This window comes from Anolis sagrei, chromosome 1 (assembly GCF_037176765.1).
Source record: "Anolis sagrei isolate rAnoSag1 chromosome 1, rAnoSag1.mat, whole genome shotgun sequence".
Classification (NCBI taxonomy): Eukaryota; Metazoa; Chordata; class Lepidosauria; order Squamata; family Dactyloidae; genus Anolis; species Anolis sagrei.
The window spans coordinates 198,256,175-198,283,585 of NC_090021.1; the positions used below are offsets into that span (position 1 = coordinate 198,256,175).

Here is a 27,411-nt window from a genome sequence, read left to right on the forward strand (position 1 = left end):
TCTGCCCTATCTCAAACCCTGAGAAGACCAAAGAGTAAGGAAATGAAAACTTTATCTTCCCTACTACACATGGAGAAGTTTTCTATCCACAGGAACTGCCATGGCTTTTAACAAAGTATGTGAACAAAGACACCAAAACAACATCAAAAAGAACACAAAAGATTACTAGAGGACAGGACTTGGAACAGATGAGCCTGGGTCCCATCTCCAAGATTATCTATCTATCTGTCTATCTTCTATCTATATATATGTAAAATGCTCTGTTCATTTTGAGTGACATCATAACTCAAATTTTGCTGGACGAATTGCTGCCAAATTTGGCCACAAGACATCTACTAACCCAAGGAGTGACCATCACTAAAAAAATGATTTTGTCATTTGGGAGTTGTAGTTGCTGGGATTTATAGTTAACCTACAATCAAAGAGCATTCTGAATTCCACCAACAATAGAATTGAACCAAATTGGCACACAGAACTCCCGTGAGCAACAGAAAACACTAGAAGGGTTGGTGGGCATTGACCTTGAGTTTTGGAGTTGTAGTTCACCTACATCCAGAGAGCACTGTGGACTCAAACAATGAAGGATCTAGACCAAACTTGGCATGAATAATCAATATGCTCAAATATGAACACAGATGGAGTTGTTGAAAATTGATCTTGACATTTGGGAATTGTAGTTACTGGGATTTATAGTTCACCTACAATCAAAGAGCATTCTGGACCCCATCAACGATAGAATTGGGCCAAACTTACCGCACAGAACCCCCATGACCAACAGAAAATAAAGACTTGACAGCCCAATTTGCGATCCCCAGGTTGAGAAATTGTGCCTTAAGACCATCCAGTTCAACTCCCTTCACCAGGGCAAGACAACATAATCAAAGTCCTCCTGACAAAGAGCCGTCTAACCATAGATATAAATGATTCACACATACACACATATCTATGTATATAAGTATAGTATCATAGATTTGAAAGGGACCCCCTAAATAAGGACCATTATATGTTGCGTGTTCCAGAGTTGGCAAATCAGACAATCTCTATACATCAACACTGACAAAAAAACAACAAGAAATACTGTTTACCCACAAGCATAAAGAAATTATATATATTAGAAACCAACACTTTCTTATTACTTTATTTTCCAGATCACAAAACTGGGCCACCTCAACACATGCCAGGGGATGACTAGTGTACAAATAAACAAATATAGGTATTCCAGAATTCAAACTGGAACACTTCTGGTTCCAGGTATTTTCGATAAGGGATAATTAGTTCTAGTCACTATCTAACATAGTTACCATGCTACCGTAGTTACAATGTAAAAGCAAGTCTTTATTTTCTCATCTCTCAGTTGAGCCTTTAAAAAAATCTTGCAACCTGTTTGGTACTTTACTATCTTCCATCTCAGCACCAACAGCGAAGCATGGGACCACAGCAAAATGCAGGACATGATCCTGCACTTGAACTATGTGATATTTATCCTACACCATTTAGTGAAGCCATACCACCTCACTGTAAATGTGACTGCAGTTAGTTGCATCGCACCAGTGTTATCCTCCCCTAAGTGATAATTGCAATGTGTTGTATTTATATCTGTATTGAAATATGAAATATTTACACATTGCTAATAGTTATTTGATCCTAGCAATTTACAAATCCTTCTTAAGTATCTGTAGCTAATTCCTTCAATTAGCTGTAAATACTAATTTGGGCCCCCTGGTGGTGTAATGGGTTAAATTGCTGAGCTTCTGAACTTGCTAACCAAAAGGTTGGCAGTTCGAATCCAGGGAGCAGCATGAGCTCCCACTGTTAGCCCCAGCTTCTGCCAACCTAGCAGTTCGAAAACATGCAAATATGAGTAGATCAATAAGTATTGCTTCTGCAGTAAGATAACAACGCTCCATGTAGTCGTGCTGGCCACATGACCTTGGAGGTGGCTACAGATAACGGCGGCTCTTTAGAAATGGAGATGAGTACCACCCCCAAGAGTTGGACACGGCTATACTTAATGTCAGGGGAAACCTCAACCTTTTTTTTTAAACTTCAATCTCAATATTAGGTTATGGGCTTTTTTTATGGCAGAGATGCCCTGCCCCTCCCAGTTATTTTGATAGCCCTTGACCAATCAAGCTTCTCATAGATTGTTATAGTTTTTAATGTTAGCTGCTTTGAATCTCCTTTGGCGGAGAAAAAAGAGTGTGAATGCTAATACTAATTCTTCTCTTGATTGTCTTTTCTGAGCAGCAACTGCATGCACAGACATCCAGGTGTATGGCCTTTTCAACTCTGACCTTTATGCACCAGAAATCAGATTCAACCTGATTCAGCATGGTGTATGCAGCACATTTTCAGAATGAACCTATTTGAACAAAGAGTGTTAATGTGTACTACTGGATATGTGTAGCCATCGAGTGGCAAGAAGACAGGAAAATATAGCATTACCTGGCCACATATTTCTTTTTTCTTTCTTTCTGTTATTTCAGGGCCTGTTAGTTCTATATTTATGTAGTTGATATGTGTTAAAAAAACACAACAACAAGCATGCTCTAGATGTGTCAAAAACCATTCTTTTGTGAACATCTGAAGAAAGGCATTTGCTTTTTTGAAAAAGTGTCCAATTTAGTACTGTGCACAATAAATGGGCTTAAACATTTTTATTTTCATTAGGGACCTAAGTAAAAGTGAACCCCTCCAGTGGGCCTCTGCTAGAGAAACAAGGCGGCATGTCATATAAATTAATGTGCCCTGTTACTCCCCAGAGGTCTGCCAACATTTTCCACTGAAGTGCTCTCTTTCTGTTTTATGAACAGTGAATTCACCATGGCAAAGTAAAATCTTCATCTTTTGACTGTAAATCTTCTAGTTACTCTTTATGTTGTGTTGTGTTACACACTTGATGGCATCAAATATGATGAAAGTCGAGTTCTTGGAGGAAGCAAGCATTCTTGCTTGCCACAAATGCTCTGCTAAGCAACTTGGGGAAAGCATTTTTAGTATTTCATTTCATTATTGTGCTTCCATTTGCAGTGGGATTCAGATACACCCGAGGAAAGAGTTTGCTCTTGTTTATCCTGGAAATCAGTTTGAATTTCAATTTCAATTAATACTTTGTCTAAATGGTAGCCATACTCCGGTTTCCCTTTGTTCTTAGCAATAATGGTTGGCCTTTCAGTTCATGTAAAAGAATGAGAATATCTGATGTATTTTTGTTAACTTGGAAGAAAGGCAAATCCTCTTTCCCAATTCTCTGTCCGCCCTTGGCAGTTGTACATCTTGACTGATGCTTGCTAAGTGTTGCAATGGACTCCAAGTGTACAGTAAGCATCAAAGATTATTTGATAGCAGTTTCCTTAGAAGACGTTTCCACCATATTCTAAGTGTCAGGGCACTGCTTCACTGGACTGCTGTTTCACACTGAGCTATATTAATAACCTCCTTGCAAGGAAGGCTTTCTGCAGAAAGAAAATGATTAGCTTAAAAGTTAATATAAGGTAGTCAGAAGATAAGTTGTGAAGTAGGTCAGTACATTCTGCTTCTTTTTTAACTGCATTATCAGCAGGCCATTTTTGCAAACTTTTTCTCCTTAGTACACAGCAATGTCACTTCATTCCTGCTTGCATCCTTCTGTTGAAAGCATTGTTGGTTATTGTTATTCTTTTCAATGCTGCGTCTTATATACATTTTTTTTATTTATGCTATGTTAAGAGTTTAGTTATGCCCATTCATATTGGGCATTTCCAGCCAAAGTTAAGCACTTTGTTACATTGATACCACTGGAAGGGGTTAAAGAGAAATAAATAAAGTATTTCTGTTCATGAACCACTGGAAATATTAAGCCTATTTTTAAGATATATATATTTGGAGGGAGCATTATACATAGAAAGCAAATTGGGGTCTTAGTAAATCTTTATAAAAACCTACAATCATTTCCATGGATTAAATATATGCAATATAACTGGAAACGATAAAACAGTGTCAGATCAAAGTAGATATTGTGAAAGAGTTTCACAAATAGACAGACTGACCCAAATGCTAAAAATGGTTCATACTACAACAAAAATACATGGGAATCTTTATGCATTTGTTTAGCTTTGGCCATAGCTATTGTGAATACTGCCATTTTGAAAATAATCTTGTTGTTGTTATTTGAAAGGAGGAAGTCAATATTCTGTAAATTTGACCAGTGCTCTTGTCCTTTCAGCAACTCTGGAAGAAATCTATCTCTTACAGAGCGGGTTATGGGGCAGCGAAAGAGGTACATGCTTATATCTCTCCCATTGCAATCAATGTTAACTTTGGCAGGATTGTGCTCATTATGTAGAGCTTCTATGTATTTTATAGTCTTCTAAAAGTGCACTCTTTATTGTATATGTTTGCTTCTTTTGTAATATGTGGAAAGAATTTCAGTGTGGTGTAATGAGATGTGAAAGGCACAAATAGGTGTTACAGAGATGAGAAGCGACCTTGAACACACACACTCTCTCTTTCACACACACACACACCCAGAGGAACTAAAAACCTGACCCCTAGATAAAAAAGAACATCATATCTAGATAAATGATGGAGAGGAATGAGAACCTGAACAGAGCCTGGAAAGTTAATTTTAATAGGAATGAATGAAATAATAAATTTGTAGCCATCCATAACTGAGCCATGCTAATATTATTTTCAGCATTCAAGAGTGCACAAATAGCTTTGTAGATGGCTAGAAAAAGGCCAAATCCATATTGAGATGCTAGTTTTATTAGGTCAACCAAAAAAGCATTGAAAAACTGGGCAACCTTTCAATACCACAGGCCAGGCAAAATTGCTTTAAAAAGGGAATCCCGGGGGGGGGGGGGGGATGACACTCCTAAGAGTCACATAGTATGCATGCTGTATTGAGATTTGAGTAAGAATACCTGCCAAATTAGTCATACTAGGTTACAGCCTGGTGGCCTCTAGGCTTGTTGAGGGTAGGAATGACATTAAAAGTTAATAAAGGTTGGTTCCCCTTCTTAAAAACCCCTTCCTAAACTAATAATTATAATAACAATAACAACATCCCTCTAAAATATCTTTACCCAGGCCCTCTTAGGAGTATAGAGCAGGAAGAATCTATCAGATCTAGAGATTTGGGCACTAATTGACTCAAACCAAACCAAAGGTATTCTCTTTCCATTGATTCCCAAATATTAATTTAGTGTGTCATTATAATCATTTTGGTAAATAGTAATTTCTCACCTTTGGGACCTATGACTGTGAATTACAAAGCTTTAGTATATTATACATGAGCTAATATGAATGGATGCTGTGCATATGTATGCCTAGGTTGGGAAGTGTATACAGTTGGCTCCCTTGCAAGAGCCAGGAAGGCAGCTGGGCAGTTTGAGTTTTGGCATCTCTTCTGTCTGGGAGGTAGCCCAGTGAGTCAAATTAGGATTAGATTTGGGGTTTAGAGGATCAGATGTCGAGAGGTGAAGGTCTCTGTGGAAATTTTAGAGTAGTATGCTTAGCTTTCTCTTGAGATGGTTATTTATCATTTATTTCACAAATCTTTAAGGCTTCCCAAACATTACTAGAAATATGTAAGCTTCTAGATAGAAATAATAGTTTTATAAGGAAGTGAAATTTCAGTATATCAATGCTTCACTGTAGAAACATTCAAGGTACAATGTTTGATTATTACAGTAAATCAGAAAGTTACTGAAAGGCAATGACGTTGTTGAGAGTAGGGGAGCTAACATAGCACTAGTGGGTAAGCTTTAGAATTCTGTAGACTCTTAACCTTTCCTTTAAACCGGATTTAAATATGATAATAATTCCTTTAAGATGGATGTTAAATATTATAATACTTCAACAAAACCTGGGGTGTGCCTCTGTGAATTGGCTGAAAAGGTTAATAGTGAAATATTATTTTGTTCCCACCTTTCTAATCACCCTTGTCATAACATTTTGCTCTGCTTACGTGTAAGCATAAACTAAAAATTAGAACCATGTTTCACAATCACATCCATCAAGTTACTGTTTTATTTTTGTTTTTTTGTTTTTTTTTGCATTTGCTGGTTCTGGGACAATTGTGTGAATTGTATCTGAAAAAAATGTTTATTTTCAGCTGATATTGAATAAGATGAAATGTTTATTTTCAGCTGATATTGAATAAGATGAAATAAAGAGTGGTCATTAATCTGTGATGCATGATTGCCATGTACAAATTGCCATTTGCTATAACAATTAACTGAAATATACATTACATAAGTTCTGTTTTTTTTAAAACTTTTTGCTTGGGCATTGTATATTACTTTACTTAGCTTGACACGTATTTCTTAATTAAGAAGTGTTCCCCCATTCCTCAGACTGTACATGTTTGTTACTCAGTTTTTCTTGAAAAAATAGTTGGGTGTGACAGTGTTTTTCTGAATGCTTTTTATACTGGAAATATCAGTAGTTGGGCAATAAATGTGGAACATTCCAAGTGGTGTCTTTTTTTACATTAAGTCAGGAAAAGGAATGAAGTTAAATTGTTTTAGGAAGGAACTATTGATTTTCTCCAATCAAACTATATATGATGGCAAATATAAATACTCTGTATACACATGCATAAGTCTAGAAATTTAAGTCCAAAAAAACCCTGGCTTATTTACAGCTCAATGTGGGTGCGGTATCTTAACTCATCAAAAGGGAACTATCCCCTTCTCTGTGTAGAGTTGCAAAAGGCAAGAGCTTAGACCAGTGGTTCTCAACCTGTGAGTCGCCAGGTGTTTTGGCCTACAACTCCCAGAAATCCCAGCCAGTTTATCAGCTGTTAGGATTTCTGGGAGTTGAAGGCCAAAAACATCTGGGGACCCCAGGTTGAGAACCACTGGCTTAGACTGTTCTAAAAGAAGCACTGCTTCCCTCTGCTCTCTCCATCGTGGCACCACCCCTGGCTTTTTTTTAAAATGTGCAAATCTAGTGATTATACTGCAATACAGGTGGAATATCCCTTATATAAGATACTTAAGACCAGAGGTGCTTTGGTGTCCCCTCTCCCAGATTTTGGAATATTTCTACATACATAATAAAATATCTTGGAGATGGGACCTAGGTCTAAAACAAAATTAATTTATGTTTCATATACATCTGTACATATAGTACAAAGGTTGTGTTGTACACTCTTTAAAAATATTGTGCATGAAACATAGTTCGTGTGGATTGAACCAAAATACAATTTTGGAGTGTATTTATTTATTTATTTATTTACCACTTTATCTCACCCCGGAGAGAACTCAGAGCATCTTCCAGTTTTTGTCAATTATTCAATGCCACATTGAGACATAAAGCAGATAATATACACAATATATTACACTTTAAAATCCAATAAACATATCAATACAATTAAAAATTAAAAACTGTTAAAGCATTACACCTAATCCTGCCATTATAGTCCAAGCTGCTTCGATTATATCAAAACCGTGGATGTATATTGCTCTAAGGTTGTGCTATTTCCCAAACGCCTGATTCCACAGCCAGGTTTTGACTCTCTTTCTTAAAACCAGGAGGGAGGAAGCTGATCTAATACCACCCAGGAGGGAGTTCCATAGCTGAGGGGCCACCACTGAGAAGGCCCTGTCCCTCATCCCCACCAGTTGCACCTGCAAAGGAGGTGGGACCGAAAGCAGGGCCTCCCTGGCACATCTTAATACCCGAGTTAGTTCATAGGGAGATATGTTCAGACAGGTAAGCTGGGCCAGAACTATTTAGGGCAGTGGTTCTCAGCATGTGGGTCCCCAGGTGTTTTGATCTACAACTCCCAGAAATTCCAGCTAGTTTACCAGCTGTTAAAATTTCTGGGAGCTGAAGACCAAAACATCTGGTGACCCATAGGTTGAGAACCACTGTTTTAGGGCTTTATCGGCTAAAGCCAGCACTTTGAATTGTCCTCGGTTGCAGATGGCAGCCAGTGGAATTGTCATAATGGGAGGTTGGCGGGGGGGGGGGGATGTCCACTCCCTGTACACTGCTTTGGAGAGCAATCTGGCTTCTGCCCATTGGACTACTTGAAGCTTCTGAACAGTCTTCAAAGGCAACTCCATGTAGAGCTTGTTGCAGTAGTCTATTCAAGATGTATCAAGAGAGTGGACTACCATGATTTTGGAATTTCAGATAAGGGGTGCTCAATTGTGAAATTTAAATTTTGTAATATATTATAAAACATGTGACTGTGAATATAAAAAGATTGGTCAACTTTGAATAATTACAATTTAATTATTGTTGACTACCCTTATGTACTTGAAAAGCAATAGAAGTACTGTAGATTTTTGTGTTCTCTTGATCCATGCCTTGGAAGCTTTGGTCTGTACCAATTCTGAGATAGTGACTATAATGAGATGCTAGGGTAGTGATAGTTCTTCCCACCCCAGATTAATTGCACTCAGTATGTGTGCTATTGTGAATGCTAAAGTCCGTACTGACTAGCATTATGTTAAATGCTAACTGCTCTGTCTACACTGCAATTTTAATATGTTCTGACTAACACATTTTAGATCTGAGAGCTCCAGCTGAGGTCAGAGTGCTCGACATTCTGTTAAGTAAATGTTAAAGGATTCGGTACATGATGCCTGTGAATTCCGGAATTGTAGCAATTAAAGCATTATACAAGGGAATCTTAGTGAAATATAAGGCCTACTGCTTTCAAATATCAAAAGGGATTTTAATAACCTTTCCTTTGGAATGGCTATAGCATTTTCAGAGTGGGAGCATATGTGTGTGGGGGATAAAATGAAGTTTAAGATTTTGCTGAGACTTAGTGATATCTTGTCAAAAAGTGATCTAAAGGCAGCCCAAACTGTCAAATTATCAAAGATGGTGTAGTGTGAGGAGGCTTAATATAGTAATGTGCTACATTACAAGAAGAAAAGAAATAGTTTTAATATACTATTTTAAGATGTAATTCAGTCATTTAGGAGGTTAGTAAAAACATTACCAGTAGAAACAGGATCATTCTTCCTTATTACCTACCTACATACAGCTGTATAGTTCATTATAAACAACTTTATGCTTGTTTATCTAATTATATTAGAAAGGTACAACATTTTCACTCGTGCAAGCATGTTCTAATTGCCCTAAATAGCATAATGCTTGTTCCAATTGGGCAGTTTTATAATTAAGTCTCTGTAGTTAAAAATGTATCAAAATTTATATAAGGAAACCTAAACATTGCACTAAGAAAAGAAGACTCTTGCAATCTGTAGAAATTATTGAAATCAGAATGCAATGACACATTTTCATCATTTTGCCCATTTTATTCTGAACCCGTGTGTCCAAGAAGAGGATGTACACACATACATTATAATGAATTGTTGCATCAAACCATTAGAAATCCCAATAGAGAATAGTGATAGGGGATGTGGTGGAAGGCAGGACAATTAATTGGGCATGGTACCAAAGCAGGTAAGAATTTGGATGGTCACAATTGTTGGATCCAGTCTGGACTCATTTGCACAAGATTAAAATCCATTTTTAAACGTTCCAGTGGAATCTATTTCAGACATTGGCAAACAAGTAAATCACTTGGCAGAAATCCTGAATGCAAGGAAGAGGAGGGATGCCACAACACATACAAGCACTCTTTTGAGCCTGAATTGTTTTTCCTGCTTCAGCACACAAAGGCAAAATGAGGCAAGGAAGCCTGTAAAATCACCATGTTCTTGAGTGGAAAGGAGGAGGAGGAGTAGAACACCACAGTACATCAAACCACTCCTTCAAAGTCCTTTTGGACTCCAAAAACAAATAGCAGAAGCAAAGGCAGAAAAGGGAGGATAAAATAAAGGGGGAGAGACAAAAACAAAAGCACAAGGACTGGGCGGGAATTGATTTTTTAAAAAAGATCAGGAGATCAGTGAGGAGAGGGAGTGGGTGGGTGGGAAATGTAAATAAAAATTAAATCCGCTCTGAAATTTTTTTAAAAACTTGCTGTATGACTTGCTTGTTTCATTCCAGTCTCCAGATTGGATTTTTTGGGTGTGCCGAATTTTTTCTATACAAGATGTCTCCTTCTAATATTGCCTCTATTTTTCTGCCCACTCACAAACATAGCAAAATAGTCACAGTCTCCCTCTGATTTAATGTACACGTGTTCATCCCTTTCCCCACAGTAACGCTTTGTCCTCTGCTGCTCTATGAGCTCTCTGACTCCCATGTTCCAGGGCAGCCTCGAGAGACGTGTTTCCCCATTCCTCAGACTGTACATGTTCATTACTAACTTTTTCTTGAAAAAATAGTTGGGTGTGGCAGTGTTTTATTCTGGAAATCTCAGTAGTTAGACGATAGATGTGCAAGTCATGAGAGCTCTTTGTAGTGACAGTCCTCTGCATGGGCCTCAGGAGTTATGTGAGCAAAATCATTGGCTTGGTACATTAAACCCAAGCTTTCTACCAGGAAACACATTGTTGCGTTCTGATTGGCTCAGGGGAATCTATGGGAATTTAAATGGGGTAGGGGAGGCAGCATAATTGGCAGATTATTGTTAAAAAATAAGCTCAATATCTGATCATGCACAGTGAGGATGAGAGGGTTATGAGGCAGGCAAATGCAAATCATGACATGGAAGAAGAGCAGAGTACCGGCCAACGCATAAGTGCCACTGCAAATTAGACAGATAATGACTTGTTTTAAGTTGAAATGAGTGACTACTGGGGGAGTGATGGATATGACAAGCGAGAACATATGGAGAAGCTTCAAAGAAAGGAGATAGGATACCTCCCACACCATCTTTTAAACAAGAAATTACCCCTATAAAATCCTTCTCAATAGTCTCATTTATTTCTAATTTTCCAAATATTCTGGATTCTAGCTTCCGAATTTAGGGTTCTCGGAATGCTGGCTTTTTTCTGTGACACGCGGCATCTCTACTCCTACTTATCTCCTCTCTTTCTCTAATCACTGACAAGTATGGCAATACCATTTGTGGTCTCTCTCTTTCTCTCTAATTAAATGTACACATGCTTATCCCTCTTCCCACAGTAACAGTTACAAAGACCTTGGTTGAGAACTGAACACAGAAAGTATAGCTCTTAATGTTTGTTTCAGGGGCTAGGCACTACAGAAGGCCATGGAGTGGTGGGATCAACCTATCTTTATTACTTTTTATATGTTTTAAATAATAGCATAACTTCAACAAGGGTGGTATTTGCATTTCCAGTGACAAGAGTAGTTTGTTTGTTTGTTTATTTATTTAAAACTTTTATATCCCCATCTTCTCTACCTCCATAAAGGGACTCAGACTGGTTCAGTTCCAAGTAGGAAGAGCGCTTTCATAACCAAATATACTTAAATACCAAGCAACAGGTCTTACAGTTTCTTGGCTGTTGCGGCTGGATAAAAAATTAGCACTGACGTCTGCTTCTAATGCAAAGTTATCAACTTGGGCATCCATATCCCCAAGTTCAAAACATTGAATCTTTCACAAATTTATGCATACAGTCTCTGCTCCTTTTTTAAAAAAGTAGTCATAATATAAGGGTGACAATGTGTTCTGAGCATTTGCATGCTCAATAGCTTCCTAGAAAACAGGGTCATGCCATTTTTTGGGCATCAGATAAAAGCCAGTTACTGATCCCATGCATGAGGAAGGAGAAGGGATGTGATGGAGTTGACATTTTTTTCCCAGTTAATCAGAAACACAATTATGAAAGAAATGCAGACTTTCTTTGTGGATTTTTGCCATTCTCTTTGGGCAACCAGATGAAAATGTAGGAACAAAAAGGTGCTCTCTTATATACCACTGGTAATGAAGAAGATCAAAGAACAAAGAACATGGAAGCAGGGCTGACATGTATAAAAAGAGAATGGAAAGGGGGAAACACCCTCAAAACAGCAGAAATAGTACCTCACTTGCAGCTGTTGCTTTCAGTTTTATATGAAACCTAAAAACAGTCCCAATGTTTTTAGGCAGTGAACAAAATTATATCTTTGTGCTTTCATTCTCTCGTGACGATAATAAATTGTGTTTAAGGGGTATTGCAGTGAATAAGGATGCCAAGTTAATGGGAAATTGCTGCATTTCTAAATACTGTTTTCTTTTTCTTTTTTAGATGCCTTTTCCTTTTTTTATGTGATGATTGTTTTTAACTCATTTTAGTGCAGGTTAGTTAAAGATGGCTTATGTATGTAAATCTCATCAACATGTACCCCAAAGCATAAAAATCCACCCGTTATAGGGTGGAAATCTTATTTTTCCAGTCTCTCAAGTAAAATTCCTTGTACAGCCTGTTTTTTTTTAAAAGGACACTGACAGTTTGCACTTACTATAGCAATGAGAAATTACTCTACCTTAACATTTTATGTATAGGCAGTTTCACTATTTTGCTGATCATCAGCAACATTTCCTCTACCTTATGTGTGTAGGAACCTGAGAAGCTGAAATATCACATATGAGCTCTACAAGGCCAAATGGATGAGGCACACCATGAACTCCTGTCCTGTGTTTTGTTTTGTTTTTGTTTTTTAATATAAAAAAGCTTCACTAGATAGAAGTGCTTTGATAGCTGCAACCGACCATCTGCGGTAGTACTCCATTAATCTGAGATGTTTTTCTAAGATTAGATGAAGTGGTGTTTTTTAAAAAAATTAATGTAGATGGGGAAATGTAGAAAAGTGACAGCAGTATACAAAAGGTCTTTTTATATATATAAAAAAGCAGTACAACAATTCAGTAGGGTGCGCAGTGTGGCAAAATCTGTCATATCTGAGATTATTTTAGCTTTTGATAAGTTTGTAGGAGAGACAGGGACAGTCTAGCCCTTCAGAGCTTGTTGGATTGAAATTCAAATACAGGCAGCCCCCAAGTTACGAACAAGATAGGTTCTGTAGGTTAGTTCATAAGTTGAACTTGTATGTAAGGCGGAACAGGTACATGAAGTTGTTTAATTTATTGTTTATTTTTCTGGCATTGAATGTTGCTTTTCATGTTGTAAGCTGCCCTGAGTCCCCATGGGGAAATGGGGCAAGATATAAATGGATGGCATAATTTTAATATAGAAGGAAATGTTTTAATTTATTATTTATTTACTTCATTTGTATACCGCTATTCTCAGCCCTAAGGCGACTCATAGCGGTTTACAACAATCAAGCAAGAACAAGGCAAACAATCAAGGCAAAAATTCAATGCGGCATCAACAAGATACTTAAAAACAATTAACACAGAAACAAATTAAACAATTTAACAGTAATAAACATTCGAGTGGTGTCTCATAACTAGAATCATGATCCAAACTTGTCTGTCGTAGTTCCATTCCTGAAGTCATTGCACTGCTTATTCAAACGCCTGTTCAAATAGCCATGTTTTCACTTTTCTCCAGAATACCAACAAAGAGGGAGCCAATCTCTCTTAATATGTATTAATTTTAATTTAATTTAATTTTCTCTTAATATTATTGGAATTGTATGTGTTTGTAAGACATTGAATAATTGCCTATATGTAAGCCACCTTGAGTCCCCTTCGGGGTAGAGAAAGGCGGGTTATAAATAGAGTAAATAAATAAATAATAATAGTAAAAGTGTAACTCCAACCATATATAGAAAGATAGATAGATAGCATAGGGAAGAGAAGAGTTAACAACCCTGTGGGGTTTGTTTTGCACTCTGTGCCCCTGTTCAGAAGATTTCACATCACTTTCTTTCCCTGTGATAATTAGATTTTGGAAAAAAAGGCTTGTTGTGGAAACAAGGATTCATGATATAGCTTCAGTTAAGACACCTTTTCCCCATGATAACTTTATCAGGAGTGAATTTTCCTTCCTAGGATGTAGATTTCTCTCTCTTCCTGTTGTCACAATCCTGTTCTTAACTATGAGACATTTGTAAGTTGGATGTTTGTAACTCGGGGACTACCTGTAGTCTTTCCTCATTATTTCTGGTCAGGATTAATTGGAGCTGAGGCACATAGTCTATGTTCGATCCTCTATCTGTGGGATGTGGTATACATGGGAGAAATATATCTCCCCGAAAATTAAAAACTTGTTTTGCTACCATTTGACCATGTGTCTCAAGTAGCATTTACCAAGTAACAGCGCACATGAAATTGAATTGTCACCTCACCACTGATTAAAATAAATATAAGGTAAAGTAAAATTTCCCCTTCTTTCCAAAAAGCAATATGCTGACCTCAAAATACCATGTTTCACTGTGTTCTGGATATATGTAGAGCACATGCAGACTTTTAGTCATTGCTTCAGTCTTCCTCACCCCAAAGGTATGGGAACTCTTTCAGATTCCTCTTTCATAAGTGATATAATGAGGGCAGACTTCCATTTCTAAGTAGTGTTGCCATTATTTAGCGATGTCCTGTCAAAGGCTTCATTTTAGGATAATTCTAAAACAGATCCCATTTCAAAGGACTTTTGTTGACTTAATCCTAGTATATAAAGTCTAAACTTGGCGGTTTTCACCAGTTTTCACCATCTTCTTGACATCCATCTTGTTAGGTATGAATGTTAAAAAGATCACACAGTTTGTTCACCATGACCAGAACTGTCCTAAGCATCAGGGCCTTGTCATCATCTGTTATTTGATCATCTTAACAGAAGATTCTAGGTTTTCAACCTGGAACATTATGCTTGCAGAACTCGTGGCTTACCATTGAGCTATTAGCATTCTCCTTAAATTCCCTGGAATTCTTTCTTCCAAAAAATGTCACCCTCCTATTTGATTCAGTGAGAGCCCTGTGGTCCTGCAGCATTTCTGTATCCTAGTAGATCATGTATTGGACTATTGCACAATCATTTTAGTACTATCATAATTGCAAATTCCTACAATGTGACTTTCTGTATATGAAAATGAAGCGGGGAGTCTTACATGTGTGCAATTTGTTTTATTCTCATTCAGTGAGTGCCTGGTTCTAAACATCAAGAAAAATTATACATAGAAATTAGATACTTTCCAATATGATATGGCCTTTATTTAGAAGGAAAAGCGAGGCTGGTATCTCTCTTTGCTCTCACCCTAGACCACAAAATATCAGACTAGATCAATGATTCTCAACCTGTAGGTACCCAAATGTTTTGGCCTTCAACTCCCAGAAATCCTAACAGCTGGTAAACTAGCTGGGATTTCTGGGAGTTGTAGGCCAGAATACCTGGATTAGATAGCTAGATAGAGTGAATTCAAGGAAATATGAGGACTTATTTGCTAGATATCTGTATAAACTGATGGAAATAACATGAAAATGAAGCTTCTAAATAAATGGAAATGTTGCTTTTTATTTTGTAAGTTCTGTATTTTCCCCTCATTTGCTAGAAAGATGAGTAAGCCCATGTCAATGTGAACTGATGTACATCCTCAGGTCATTTTCACTGATGGCATACAAGAGTTCCTGAGATTTTTAGAAAGCAATGATCACTGCCTTTCTTAGTTACCACATGCTGGTGCAGCGTGGTGTGTAAAATTACATGCCATGCCATGCCAGCTGGGAAGATAATGCATCTCTCTATTGTACAAATGTATATTGCTGCTGACCTTTTCTATTATGACTTTTGCAGTATCTTTGATAAGCCAATTACAGCATTTTTAGGCAAGATTGTAAACTCTGCTATTGTATTATACTGAGCTAATATATTCAACCCTTGGGAAGTTGTCCCTTCTCAGTAGCTCTTAATAGGTACTCTAGTACAGCTGGCATGACACGTCCTCTTGATTTAAAGACCAGCAGCTACTGCTGAGACCCTCTAGAAATACCAGTTGCCAAATTGCAGGACTAGGAATTGTAATTATATAGATTACAAGTAGAGACCTGCAAGAGCTGTGGACATTATGCTCTGTTTGCGATATTTATCCCTGTTTTTGAATACACTTCATCCATATACTCTGTCTGTAAATAACTATCTAATAGTTCCCCCTTCCTCCTTCTCTCTGCCATTTCCTCCTTGATGGCACACATTTCCATCAGCCCTTTATAGTCCCAGTCTGTTCACTTACTGTTTAGAGTATTTGTTTATTTAAAGCAGGGCTTGACAAAATGTGACACATCCCCCCCACCCCCCACAAGGCGGAATAGTCCAAGGGCCATTTCACACTACACAGTTATAGTGCAACAATTCCACTTTAACAGCCATGGCTTCATCCTATGAAAGTGGAATTTAGTGCTATAACTATGTAGTATATAAAGGCCCCCATCTCAGTGCATATGGAAAATAGTACTAGCACTTTGTGTGTATGTGCAAAGTGTTTATATATCTACTTTTCTGAAAGAAAATCAATCCAACCTTCAAGCTTACAATTAGAAAAAGGGAATGACATAAAAGGAAAAGTGATGATGTACAAAGGAAAACCAATGTTTATATAGTTATTGCAATGTTTTAATGTTTATATGGGTTTTAAACCAATAAGCTATGATAGAAGCAGGCTGTTGTTTCTTAACAGCATTGGCGAACCTCCAAAAAAGATCAGGCCTTCCTCAATGTTTGTTTGTTTGTTCACAGTATTTCTGTTACTCCTTCCAGTCCACAAGAGTTCACAATGCAATGAATGAATTTAAGAAAAACCCTAAAACAATACACAGACAAAAACATTTTAAGAGCACATTAAAATACTAGTTTAAAACTCCCAAAAGTCTGAAAACAACCCTCAAATGTGATCATATGTATCCTACTGAAACCTCCCTTTGCACTTTCTTTCTTGACTTTCTCATTTCAAGAGTTTGTTTCCTGCTAACAGTATAGTTTTATTTCCATATCTTAAATTATTGGAATTCCTTCTTCCAGTTTTTGTGCCTCTTCCTCTTCAGTCTTATGCTGTTTTATGTATGATACAAGTTAAGCATACAACATATAAGTTAAACAAAGAAGGTGATCAAATGCCATTTGGAAAGCATTCACTTTCATCATGACAATCAAATGTTGTGGTACACCCGATTCTTTAAGAGTGATTTATAGTTTTTCACTGTCTTCCGAACCCAGTACTTTGCTGTAATCTTTAAAGCACATTTTTTATGTTCCCTTTTCTATGAGGTGGTATCCCTCATAGAAAAGGGAACATGCCTAGAGTAGCTATCCACAGTAAGACTACTGATTGAAGTCCTATTTATCAAAATGATGAATGGATGGGATAGAGTTGGGTCTAGGGGCTATTAGTATTGTTAGTTTGTTTCATTGTTCAACCTATAAAAACAGAATACAAAAAGCAGTCAAATAAGCATCATAAAATGCAACTAGAGAAGGGACAATGGGGAGATGTAAAACAGGAAAGGGAGGAGGAATCTATGGGATTTGGGTTGTTATTGGTCTTTCGGCTTGTACGGTAGGAAAATATTCTTATGAATAATTCTTATGGCAATACACACACACACATATATACATATATACATGTGTGTGTGTTGCCATGAAACATTCGTGGAATTGTGAATTGATTGTTTTGATTGGTAAAGTTCTAATGAACATCACATTTATTCATGTTAGCGTCAGACAGTTTAGGGAGGGCTTTACAGATCTAGCCTGCATTTATCTTAAGCGTTCTCTTGTATTTATGTATATATGGCAAGGAGAGAGTTCATATACTTGTGGAAACTGGTGGAACAGTGGTTTTTCTGTATAAACTTATAAGTGTTCTCAGTCCCCTTAGGATTTGACTCCCGGCTGTGATTGGGTTTTTCTGTGGTGGAACACCATCTGGAATTTATACTATTGAATAATAAATCTCACTGATGCACACACCTTAATTCAGTCTACTTTATAGCCATTCTGTTCTGAATAGATTTGATATCTATTCAATATTTTACATTTAATTAGAATGTTGTTTAAATTAAAATAATAATAATAATAATAATAATAATACTTTATTTATACCCCGCCACCATCTCCCCAAGGGGACTCGGGATGGTTTATATGAGGCCAAGCCCAACAATACAATATAACAGTATAACCAACACAGTAATAAAGTAAAACAAAAAAGAAAATACAATACGGAAACAATTATAAATAACATATCAACAATAAAATGTTCAATTTTACCTGGTTCTTCTTTTCTTCTGTTTTGAGTTCTTTCAGTTTTAACAGCATATTTAAATTTGTTATTTCTGTTGTCTTTTGCTTAACTTTGTTTTCACTGAGTTTCCTTAAAATGTTCTGGCTCTAAATGTACTCAAGAAAGAAAACCCAGTGAGTGATTAATGCCTTTTGTACACAGACACACTGAAATCATAACAATGTAGCATGTGTAAGTTGGCCAGAACTACTTTTCTTTAGCTTCTTTTAATGGCACAATTTGCATTTATTTCCCAGATAAGGGTCAGTACACTTGAATGTATTATGTATAATGACTGATGATATTCCTGAGATTCTTATACACTTGCATTTATTCATCTAATCTATCTATCCATATTCCTATCTATCTTTTTTTCCTGTTTCTCTGTCTCTAAGTTTACAAATTGATAGACAAATGAGCCTGTAATGCAAGAATCGATATGGTGACTTGGTGTGAGCACTGACCTAGGACTGTAGGAGACCAAGATTCAAATCCTTCCTCAGCCTGGAGGTCCACTGGGTGAACCTGGGCAAGCTTTAGAGGAAGGCAGTGGCAAAACCCTTAATATATTTTGTCAAGAAATCTTTAGAAGAGGGTGATCATTAGTTCACTTAAAGACGTGTAACAACCACAAAGGCAAGAAATCTGTTCTGAGCAAGACTTGTTGCATGGTTAGGTTATCCATAGTTTAATACAGTATATACAAGTTTAATGCTCAACGTGGAACTTCCTCACTTTCCACTGAGTGCACAAGGAGATGAGCAAATTATAACCCTAGTTTGTAGCAAGCCATTGTTTGTCGTTCTCTCTAACCTATTATTTGTACCAGAAGTGTATGTTCCTCATAGCTGCAAGCTTTAATACCCATTTAGCAATAGAGACCCACTGGACGACCTTGAGCATGTCACACTCTCAACCAGTGAGAAACGCAATAGCAAATTCCTTATGAATAAATCTTGCTAAGAAAACCCTATGTTACGTTCACTTTAGGACTGCCGTAAGTCAGAAATGACTTGAATAGTAATAATTATTATTTTTGTACCCACCTCCATCTCCCTGAAGGGGCTCAAGGTGGCTTACCTATTATACAAGATGCCTAAAAACTATGCATAAAATAAACACATAGTACAATACAAAAAGTAGAATCAATAGCACATAAAACAACAATTTAAAACTCAGAACAACGCCCAATAAAAGGATTATGGGATGTGGGGAGATGTGTCTCCTCAAGGTCTTTTGGATGGGGTATGTTTGGCCCTCTACACTTTAGAAAGTTGCCTACCCCTGATTTATACAATGCATTCTGCAAAACTGAAAAAGAGGTGGCATGCTCATGCATAACCATGAATGTTAGAATAAACCATCATTTAATTCAGATGTATGCATTCTTCATGTACAGTAAATGTAGCGCCAAATTGGGTGAAAAGAGTGAGAATTCAGTATATCCGAAAATGATCAGGAAACTGCTCATGGAACGCTTCCTCTCCTATTAAAGTACTTTGTATCTTTGCATGTTCGTCTATATCTGGGTAATAATGTTTAAAAAAAAGTGCTAAAGCAGGACACTGTAGTTTCTCAACTTACAGATCTATAGGGAAACAGAAACCATGACAAACTTTCTGAAAGTAATATTAAAATGCTCAATGTAAGAAGACTTGGATTGGCTCCAAGTGCTTCTCACAGTGGATGGAACTGCAACAAATTCTATATTTTGTTTTGTTTTTAATAGACACAGTAGTGTCATTTTTCATCCATTTGATATCTGACATAACACAAAATAACAGAAGAAATGAAAAGTGGATAACGTTTATATTTAGATCATTATAAAATTACTGTAGTGTACCCAAGCAGATCCAGTAGGCTTTCTGATGCCAAGGTTTGCTATCTGTCAAAATCACCTGGCCGTGTACAACTTGATGGTCTCCTGAAGGACCATATTTACAAGATGCCCCATTGTGGATGCTCCTTTTTAGAGAAAAGGACAAAGCACAAGGGGCCAGTGCTTGAATCTGTAGTTAGAGAAAGAAGTGAGACCATATTCCAAGTTCAGAGGAGAATAGCTGGTGAGGCCTCTCCATGGATGGCTGGGCCCATTAACTCCCCTGAGTTCTGAGAGGCTAAGTGTTCTTGAGCATGTGCTAGAGAAGAGCTATTGATTTTTTTTGTTTGTTTACTTAGTGTTTCAGTCTTACAACTGAAGTAATTTTTATGAAGTGCTGCCAGTCCCCCACAACAGGTTTGCAGTGTACTGGAAAATCCTATTTATGCAAGATCTTTTTGGCAGTGTGCTATACTATCTTTCAGCCAAAACTTTTATTGCCAAGAGAATTAAGCCATTTTAATCACAGACCATATGTCTTGGGCTATCAAAGAGAACAGTAACCCAATGATGTCTTTAAAGTATGTGAAGTCTGGGGCTTTCCCCCATGTTCCATTTGCTCCAGCTTCTAAAACTACTGCAATCAAAGGACTTGATCCAGTTGCCCATATAAGGTAAAGAACTGGGACCTATTAAATCAACACTTTTTAAAGTCCCATTGATTCAGTTGATCTGATTTATTGGGGCTGATCTCTTTGGAATTAATAACTGGATTGACCTTGAAAGTGCACCATCATCATTATCATATTTACCGAGAACATGCTTTCCTTCTAAAATAAGGACCCAAAGCAGTTCATGCTTTAAAAGAATAATGCAATTAGAATCATATAAAAAGTAAATACTGAAATACAATTAAACTAATTACAGTAGTAAAACAACATATGCCTACATAAAAGGATAAAATGAATCTTAAAAATATAAACTCTTAAAAACAGTTCAGTTAAAACAAAACAGCACAGGCAAACCTATCTAGCACAGACTGGATCCCTATTCTCTGATCTGCCTTCTGACTAACCCGGAGCACCTCTGTCTTACCTGGATTTAGTTTCACTTTGTTTGCCCTCATCTAGTCCATTACTGATGACAGACACTGGTTTAGGACCAGGACAATCTCCTTAGGTTGGGGTAGAATTGAAAGTGCATATGAGTGACTTGTTGGGAATTTATCCCACAGTCGGAGTTTCTCTTCCAGTTTCCTTCTAAGCAGTTTCATAATGCTGCATTAGTGAGTTCTGAAATACTTCCTTTTTACTTCTTCATAAGAGAAGAGCATAGACATGTGTTTTCTATATTATTTATTTTTAATTGAGCTCTTCTCTGTGTCTTTTTTAATTTCCTTAATGTAGTTGCCATATAAATAATGCAAATACATAGTAGTGTTCAATAGCCCCTAATGATAGTCGTCAGATACATAAATACTTGAGATTTTTCCCCCCAGTATTGCTCTCAATAGTAGATTTGTCTGGTTTCTTCATCTTTAGCTTGCTTAGATTGCTTAGATACCTACTCTAATATCATTGACAATTATTAAGATTTTGATTGTTGTTATTATTATGAGTTGTCAAGCGGACGCTACCTTATGGCGACTGCATCACACGGTTTTATTGTTAAGACAAACTCAGATGAGTTTTGCTGTTGCCTTCATCTTAGACTACTTCAAGCTGTCTGACTTGTCCACAGTTACTCACTGGGTTACCATGTTGGAATGAGGTTTCAACCCTGGTTTCCCAGAGTCCTAGCCACACCATCCAAGTTACTAGGCTTGCTCAATGCATTCAATTTGTTAATGTTATTTTAAAATTCACTCCTATCGGAAATTCTGCCTAGAATGGGGGGGGGGAGGGGGGAAGTAGTTCAGCAGGAGAGATTTTCCATATTATTTCTATAAGCCATTGTTGAAAGTTTGTGCTTTCTGTTCTTGTGGAGGCTTCTTTTAATGTTGCAACATTAAACACTAAACTGTTTTTCTAAAACTTGAATCATTGTAAAATCTTTAATTCTGTTCACAAAACACTTTTCTCTCCTTTTATTTTCTGTTCAAAAGCAAAATACTTGAGGCCCATCCCTTAATTATTATTAAAGCTATAATGGGAAGTTTAAAAAGTACATAGGACAGCAACAATGCTGTGAAATAAATTCATTAAAATCAATGTTATTTCAATGAATACTAATGGAATTATTAATGCTTGGATCAGGTTTTTTCTCCCAGTTTGTGATTATTCAGCTTGTTGTCTACTGAATCTATATCCTTGCTAATGAATACCTTATACTGTCTTGTATGGATTGTTTGAAGTCTTATTTTATTCTTGCTTGCCCTTCTCACCGCAGCAGTAAAAATGGTCTTTCCCAAATTACCAGTTGGGCCGTCTTTGTCTTCCCATTTTCAGTGTTTTATGATAAATGCTGCCATCCATTGAGTTGTGAGGAGTTTGCAGCAGGAAATCATCAGTTTTTTCCACCTTGGAACAAAAAATTGCATCTTACTGCTTGAGGGCACATTGGTACAGAGATGCAAAACTTCTTTTTTGAGGTCAGCCGTTTTGGTCTCGCTTCAGTAGTAGTGGTATTGTACTGTGAAGCTAAAAATCTATGTGCCCTGGATTATCTTTCCATCCATGGTAAGAAAAATGCATCTCCCATTTTTGAAATTCCAGCTATCTCTCAAACAATTATACGTAGATTCCAGCTAAAAATCTCCTTCTAGAAATTAGTGTTTCCCATGCTTCTCTTCCCTAGTCAATGGCCATCTGTTTGCAACAACCTTCATTTCATCAAATGTGTGGCCCGGCTATGTTGTTCCCTATTTTAAGAAATGGCTATAATTTAGAGCTTAATTCTTCTGCTGTTCAAGTAAAACAAAACCCCTCTTGTATGGTTTTTGTTCTTGCGTTTTACATGACACAGACAAATGCCACATGCACGATGTACATAAAACTGCTATTGTTGCAACAGCTCAAGTATATAATCATCTTTTCTCCTAGAAATTAACCCACAATGTCCAGAAAGTCAAAATGGTGTGAAATTGAAAGTGGGTCCCAGGAGGGGTAACTCGCCAACAGGACACTGGCAAATGATCAATTATTTCCCGGACTGCTATACAAGAGCTACAGTTCATATTTCTAGGACCTCTGGGGAAAGAGAGAGCTGCAGCATGCCTAGAGGAAAAGGCTAATACTGTAGTTGCAATTTCTTTATGGAGCACAGCCTCCTGTTAGTACAGCGTGTCTGTTGAAAACAAGTGGGTGCTATTTTTGCCAAAATGAAATTAATGGGTCTGAACTTGATTCTTACAAGAAAGTATTTTTAGCTCATATTTCAGTTTGTAGCTTCATGTTTAAATTGAGCTTTTACATTTAATTCATACATTGAAAGATACAAAGCCATTACATGATGCTTTATTTACCCATTGACTTTAATTTCATGTTTTAGAGAGGACTAGTGAAATCCCAGCTGTGAAACTATACTAGGAGCTGCAGTTCTTTGGCTTGGCTATCACTACAGATACCTGTAGTGTTGCAAATGCATGAAATTGAACAAAATGATAACACTTCATGTGAAGGAGCAGTATGAGGTTCAAATACCTTGTTCTATGCTATTTTTGCTTTCCGGATTCCGGGGGGGAGGGGGGGGGCTGAATTCATTTTCACGCCCCAGGTGCCCAAACAGTTGTTTTTGGTCTACAGCCGGAAACTGTGATTCAATCCACCCCGTTGGTGACAATGGGGGGGGGCTTCACAGGCTCCCCCTTCCGTCACTTTTAGGTCAATCAAGATGAAAATGGCCACACTTGGAGGACACCTCTACCACGGCTAGCCCACAAAATTCCATAACATTTGGGTTATCCCCTGATTTTTAGGAATTTCTTTTCTTTTTAGAAATAATATCTCCTTTTTAAAAATTCCCAAAATGGTATCCACCACTAGCCCTGCCCGCAGCAGCAGGGCACCATTCCTTCCTACCAAATGTCGAAGATGCACATCACACAGTCCACAATTGCACTTTCTTTACTAATAAAAAAAACTTCTTCCAAAGCTTTTGCATTTCTTGTTCTCACATTATTTATTTGAGAATGAGGCTTTGCTGTTTGCTTAAATTCCTATAATTATTATTAATAATAATTAAAAGTACTACTTGAACTAAAGAGAGGTAGGAGAAGAGATAAGTGAAGAAGCCCAAGGCTTTAGGTTGAGGCTAAAGAGTTACTCAAAACTCAGAGCCACCCAAAAAGAAAAACACACCAAAATACCTGTAGTGTTGCAAATGCATGAAATTGAACAAAATGATAACACTTCATGTGAAGGAGCAGTATGAGGTTCAAATACCTTGTTCTATGCTATTTTTGCTTTCCGGATTCCGGGGGGGAGGGGGGGGGCTGAATTCATTTTCACGCCCCAGGTGCCCAAACAGTTGTTTTTGGTCTACAGCCGGAAACTGTGATTCAATCCACCCCGTTGGTGACAATGGGGGGGGGGGGGCTTCACAGGCTCCCCCTTCCGTCACTTTTAGGTCAATCAAGATGAAAATGGCCACACTTGGAGGACACCTCTACCACGGCTAGCCCACAAAATTCCATAACATTTGGGTTATCCCCTGATTTTTAGGAATTTCTTTTCTTTTTAGAAATAATATCTCCTTTTTAAAAATTCCCAAAATGGTATCCACCACTAGCCCTGCCCGCAGCAGCAGGGCACCATTCCTTCCTACCAAATGTCGAAGATGCACATCACACAGTCCACAATTGCACTTTCTTTACTAATAAAAAAAACTTCTTCCAAAGCTTTTGCATTTCTTGTTCTCACATTATTTATTTGAGAATGAGGCTTTGCTGTTTGCTTAAATTCCTATAATTATTATTAATAATAATTAAAAGTACTACTTGAACTAAAGAGAGGTAGGAGAAGAGATAAGTGAAGAAGCCCAAGGCTTTAGGTTGAGGCTAAAGAGTTACTCAAAACTCAGAGCCACCCAAAAAGAAAAACACACCAAAATTATTGTTAATTTTGGATAAAAGGTTTGCTGCAATTGCCCAATAACTCTTGTTAACTCAGGTATACTTGTATCTTCCTAGAGCTTATAGCTGTCAGCACAATACTGACAAAATTGCATCAACAGCTGGAAATGCAATAAGAGAGTGATAATTTGTCCATCAAGTCTCAGAGAGGAGTGAATTTTTGTACGCAAAATATATTGGCTTTTATAAAAATTTATCCTTGGGTTGTTGTTGTTTATTCGTTCAGTCACTTCCAACTCTTCGTGACCTCATGGACCATCCCACGCCAGGGCTCCATGTCAGTCGTCACCACCCCCAGCTCCTTCAGAGTCAAGCCAATCACTTCAAGGATACCATCCATCCATCTTGCCCTTATTTGGCCCCTCTTCCTTTTTCCTTCCATTTTCCCAAGTATCATTGTCTTCTCCAAGCTTGGCCATGATGTGGCCCAAGTACTTCATCTTTGTCTCTAATATCCTTCCCTCCAATGAGCAGTCAGGCTTTATTTCCTAAAGTATGGACTTGTTGGATCTTCTTGCAGACCAAGGCACTCTCAGAATTTTCCTTCAATACCACAATCCTTGGGAACATGACTACTAATCTCCATCCACCTATATATCAATCTTCTCAAAAATGACTTTTTCTCTGTCTTTAGTGATCACGCGCGCGCGCACTCACACACACACACACAACAGAGTGTCTTCTCTGTGGTGGTGCTCAGTATTGGACTAACTTCCCAGATGTGGTATGATTGGTGTTGACATAGCTTTTATTTTGATGTTAGTGCTCAAAATCTTTCTTGTTCATCTGGGCAATGCATGAATCAATATGAACTATATTTTTAATTGGATTAATCCTTTCTCTCAGTTGTATGAACAGATACCAGTGCTATAGCCTGACAGGAAGCTTGTCTTCTGTTCTCTTAAAAAGTCAGGTACATTGTTTGAGAGTGGTCTTTGATTTCTCATGTGATTATAATATCAAGGAGCATGTTCACAAAACTATGTCTAGTGCAGCCATTCCTAATTTCTGCAGACACTTCTAGAATTCTCATTTCCACTCTAGAAGGAACTCAAAACACATCTTGAAAATAATTTTTATATTTTAAAATATTTATTATGTTTTAATGTGGTTATTGTGTGAGGTTTTTTTTTAAAGTCACTGTGATGGCTTTCAAAAATTTTATTGTTATATTTTAAACAAAGTAAAATTAGTTGAGAATAAGTCCCATTGCATTTGCTATGTATGTTTTAGGTCATTTTACATGGAAACAAGAAGATCAAGGTATTGGCACATATACAAATGTAAGAAGAGGCATGGTACAGTATCCCTCAGGCACCTAAGGAATGTGGGATAACTATATGGCCCTACTTACCTCTCCGAACGCATCTCCTCCTATGAACCAACTAGGACATTAAGACATTAAGATCATCTGGGGAGGCCCTGCTCTCAGTCCCGCCTGCATCACAGGCGTGCCTGGTGGGAACGAGAGACAGGGCCTTCTCAGTGGAGGCCCCTCGGCTGTGGAATGCCCTTCCCATAGGTATCAGATCAGCCCCATCCCTATTGGCATTTCAGAGGAAAGTGAAGACCTGGCTGTTCTTTTTTAAAAAAAGTTTATTAATTTTTCCAATGCACATAAAATTTAGACTCCAAAGGGTACAGGGAAAGTGTGGAAACAATTGGTTGCAGGACAGTAGGACAGTAGGAAATGGGAAGACAGGGGAGGTAAAAGCGGGGAGGGAAGAAAAACAGAGAAAATAGAAAAAAACGGTGAGGGGGGAAGGGGAGATAAAACCACTGAGGAGGTTGGGATGACTTCCAGGTTGACTCCGGTTGCCTTGTCTCTTATTTTGTCTTCATTTCTCTTCCTATTGCCAGTTTATTTCTAGGTTCTCATTCTTAATATACTCCGTGAATTTTTCCCAATTGGTTTTTTGTGTTTTTAAATTGTTATCCGCAATTCTTTGAGTGAGTAACTCCATGTTCATAATGTCCCAGATCTTCAATAACCAGTTCTCCATAATTGGCAACTCCTTTGTTTTCCATAACTGTGCGAATTTTAACCTGGCTGCTGTTATAAGGTATATGAATAGTTTATTTGTATTTTGGTCCATTTCGAAATCAGTTAAACCTAAAAGGAAATTTTCCGGTTTGATATCAAAATTTATTTGTAAGATCTGTTCCATTTTCCTGTGGATTTCCCTCCAGAAGGCTTCGGTTTTTTTACATTTCCACCACACGTGGATGAATGTGCCGACTTCTTTTTCGCATTTCCAGCATTTGTTGCTTGTTCTTCCTTTATTTATTTTTGCTAATTTTTCTGGTGTTAGGTACCACCTGTAAAAGACCTTGCTGTTTGAACAAGCATTCGATTAAGCAGTGTAATGAATATAGGAACACGGATTAACGGATGATGAGATTGGATTCTGATTTTACTGATGAGACGCTAATGATTGTTATATTGATGATTAATTGTTGATGATGCTATTGTTTTAACTGTCCCATATTGTTTTATGATGTTTTGCATTGAATGTTGCTATTGCTAACCGCTTTGAGTCGC

At 37.5% G+C, this 27,411-nt stretch overlaps 1 protein-coding gene across 3 annotated transcripts in view; it reads left to right on the plus strand.

Moving 5' to 3' along the window:
• FIGN (fidgetin, microtubule severing factor) overlaps positions 1–27,411 on the plus strand; it is a 152,739-nt gene that overhangs the window by 57,180 nt on the left and 68,148 nt on the right. For 2 of the 3 annotated variants that reach the window (XM_060778068.2, XM_060778060.2), the window contains one exon: positions 4,205–4,258. The exons of the other annotated variant lie outside the window; for it this stretch is intronic. In XM_060778068.2, coding sequence (XP_060634051.2) covers positions 4,205–4,258 — 54 coding nt within the window. The remainder of the gene's footprint in view (positions 1–4,204; positions 4,259–27,411) is intronic. 3 annotated transcript variants of the gene reach the window in all.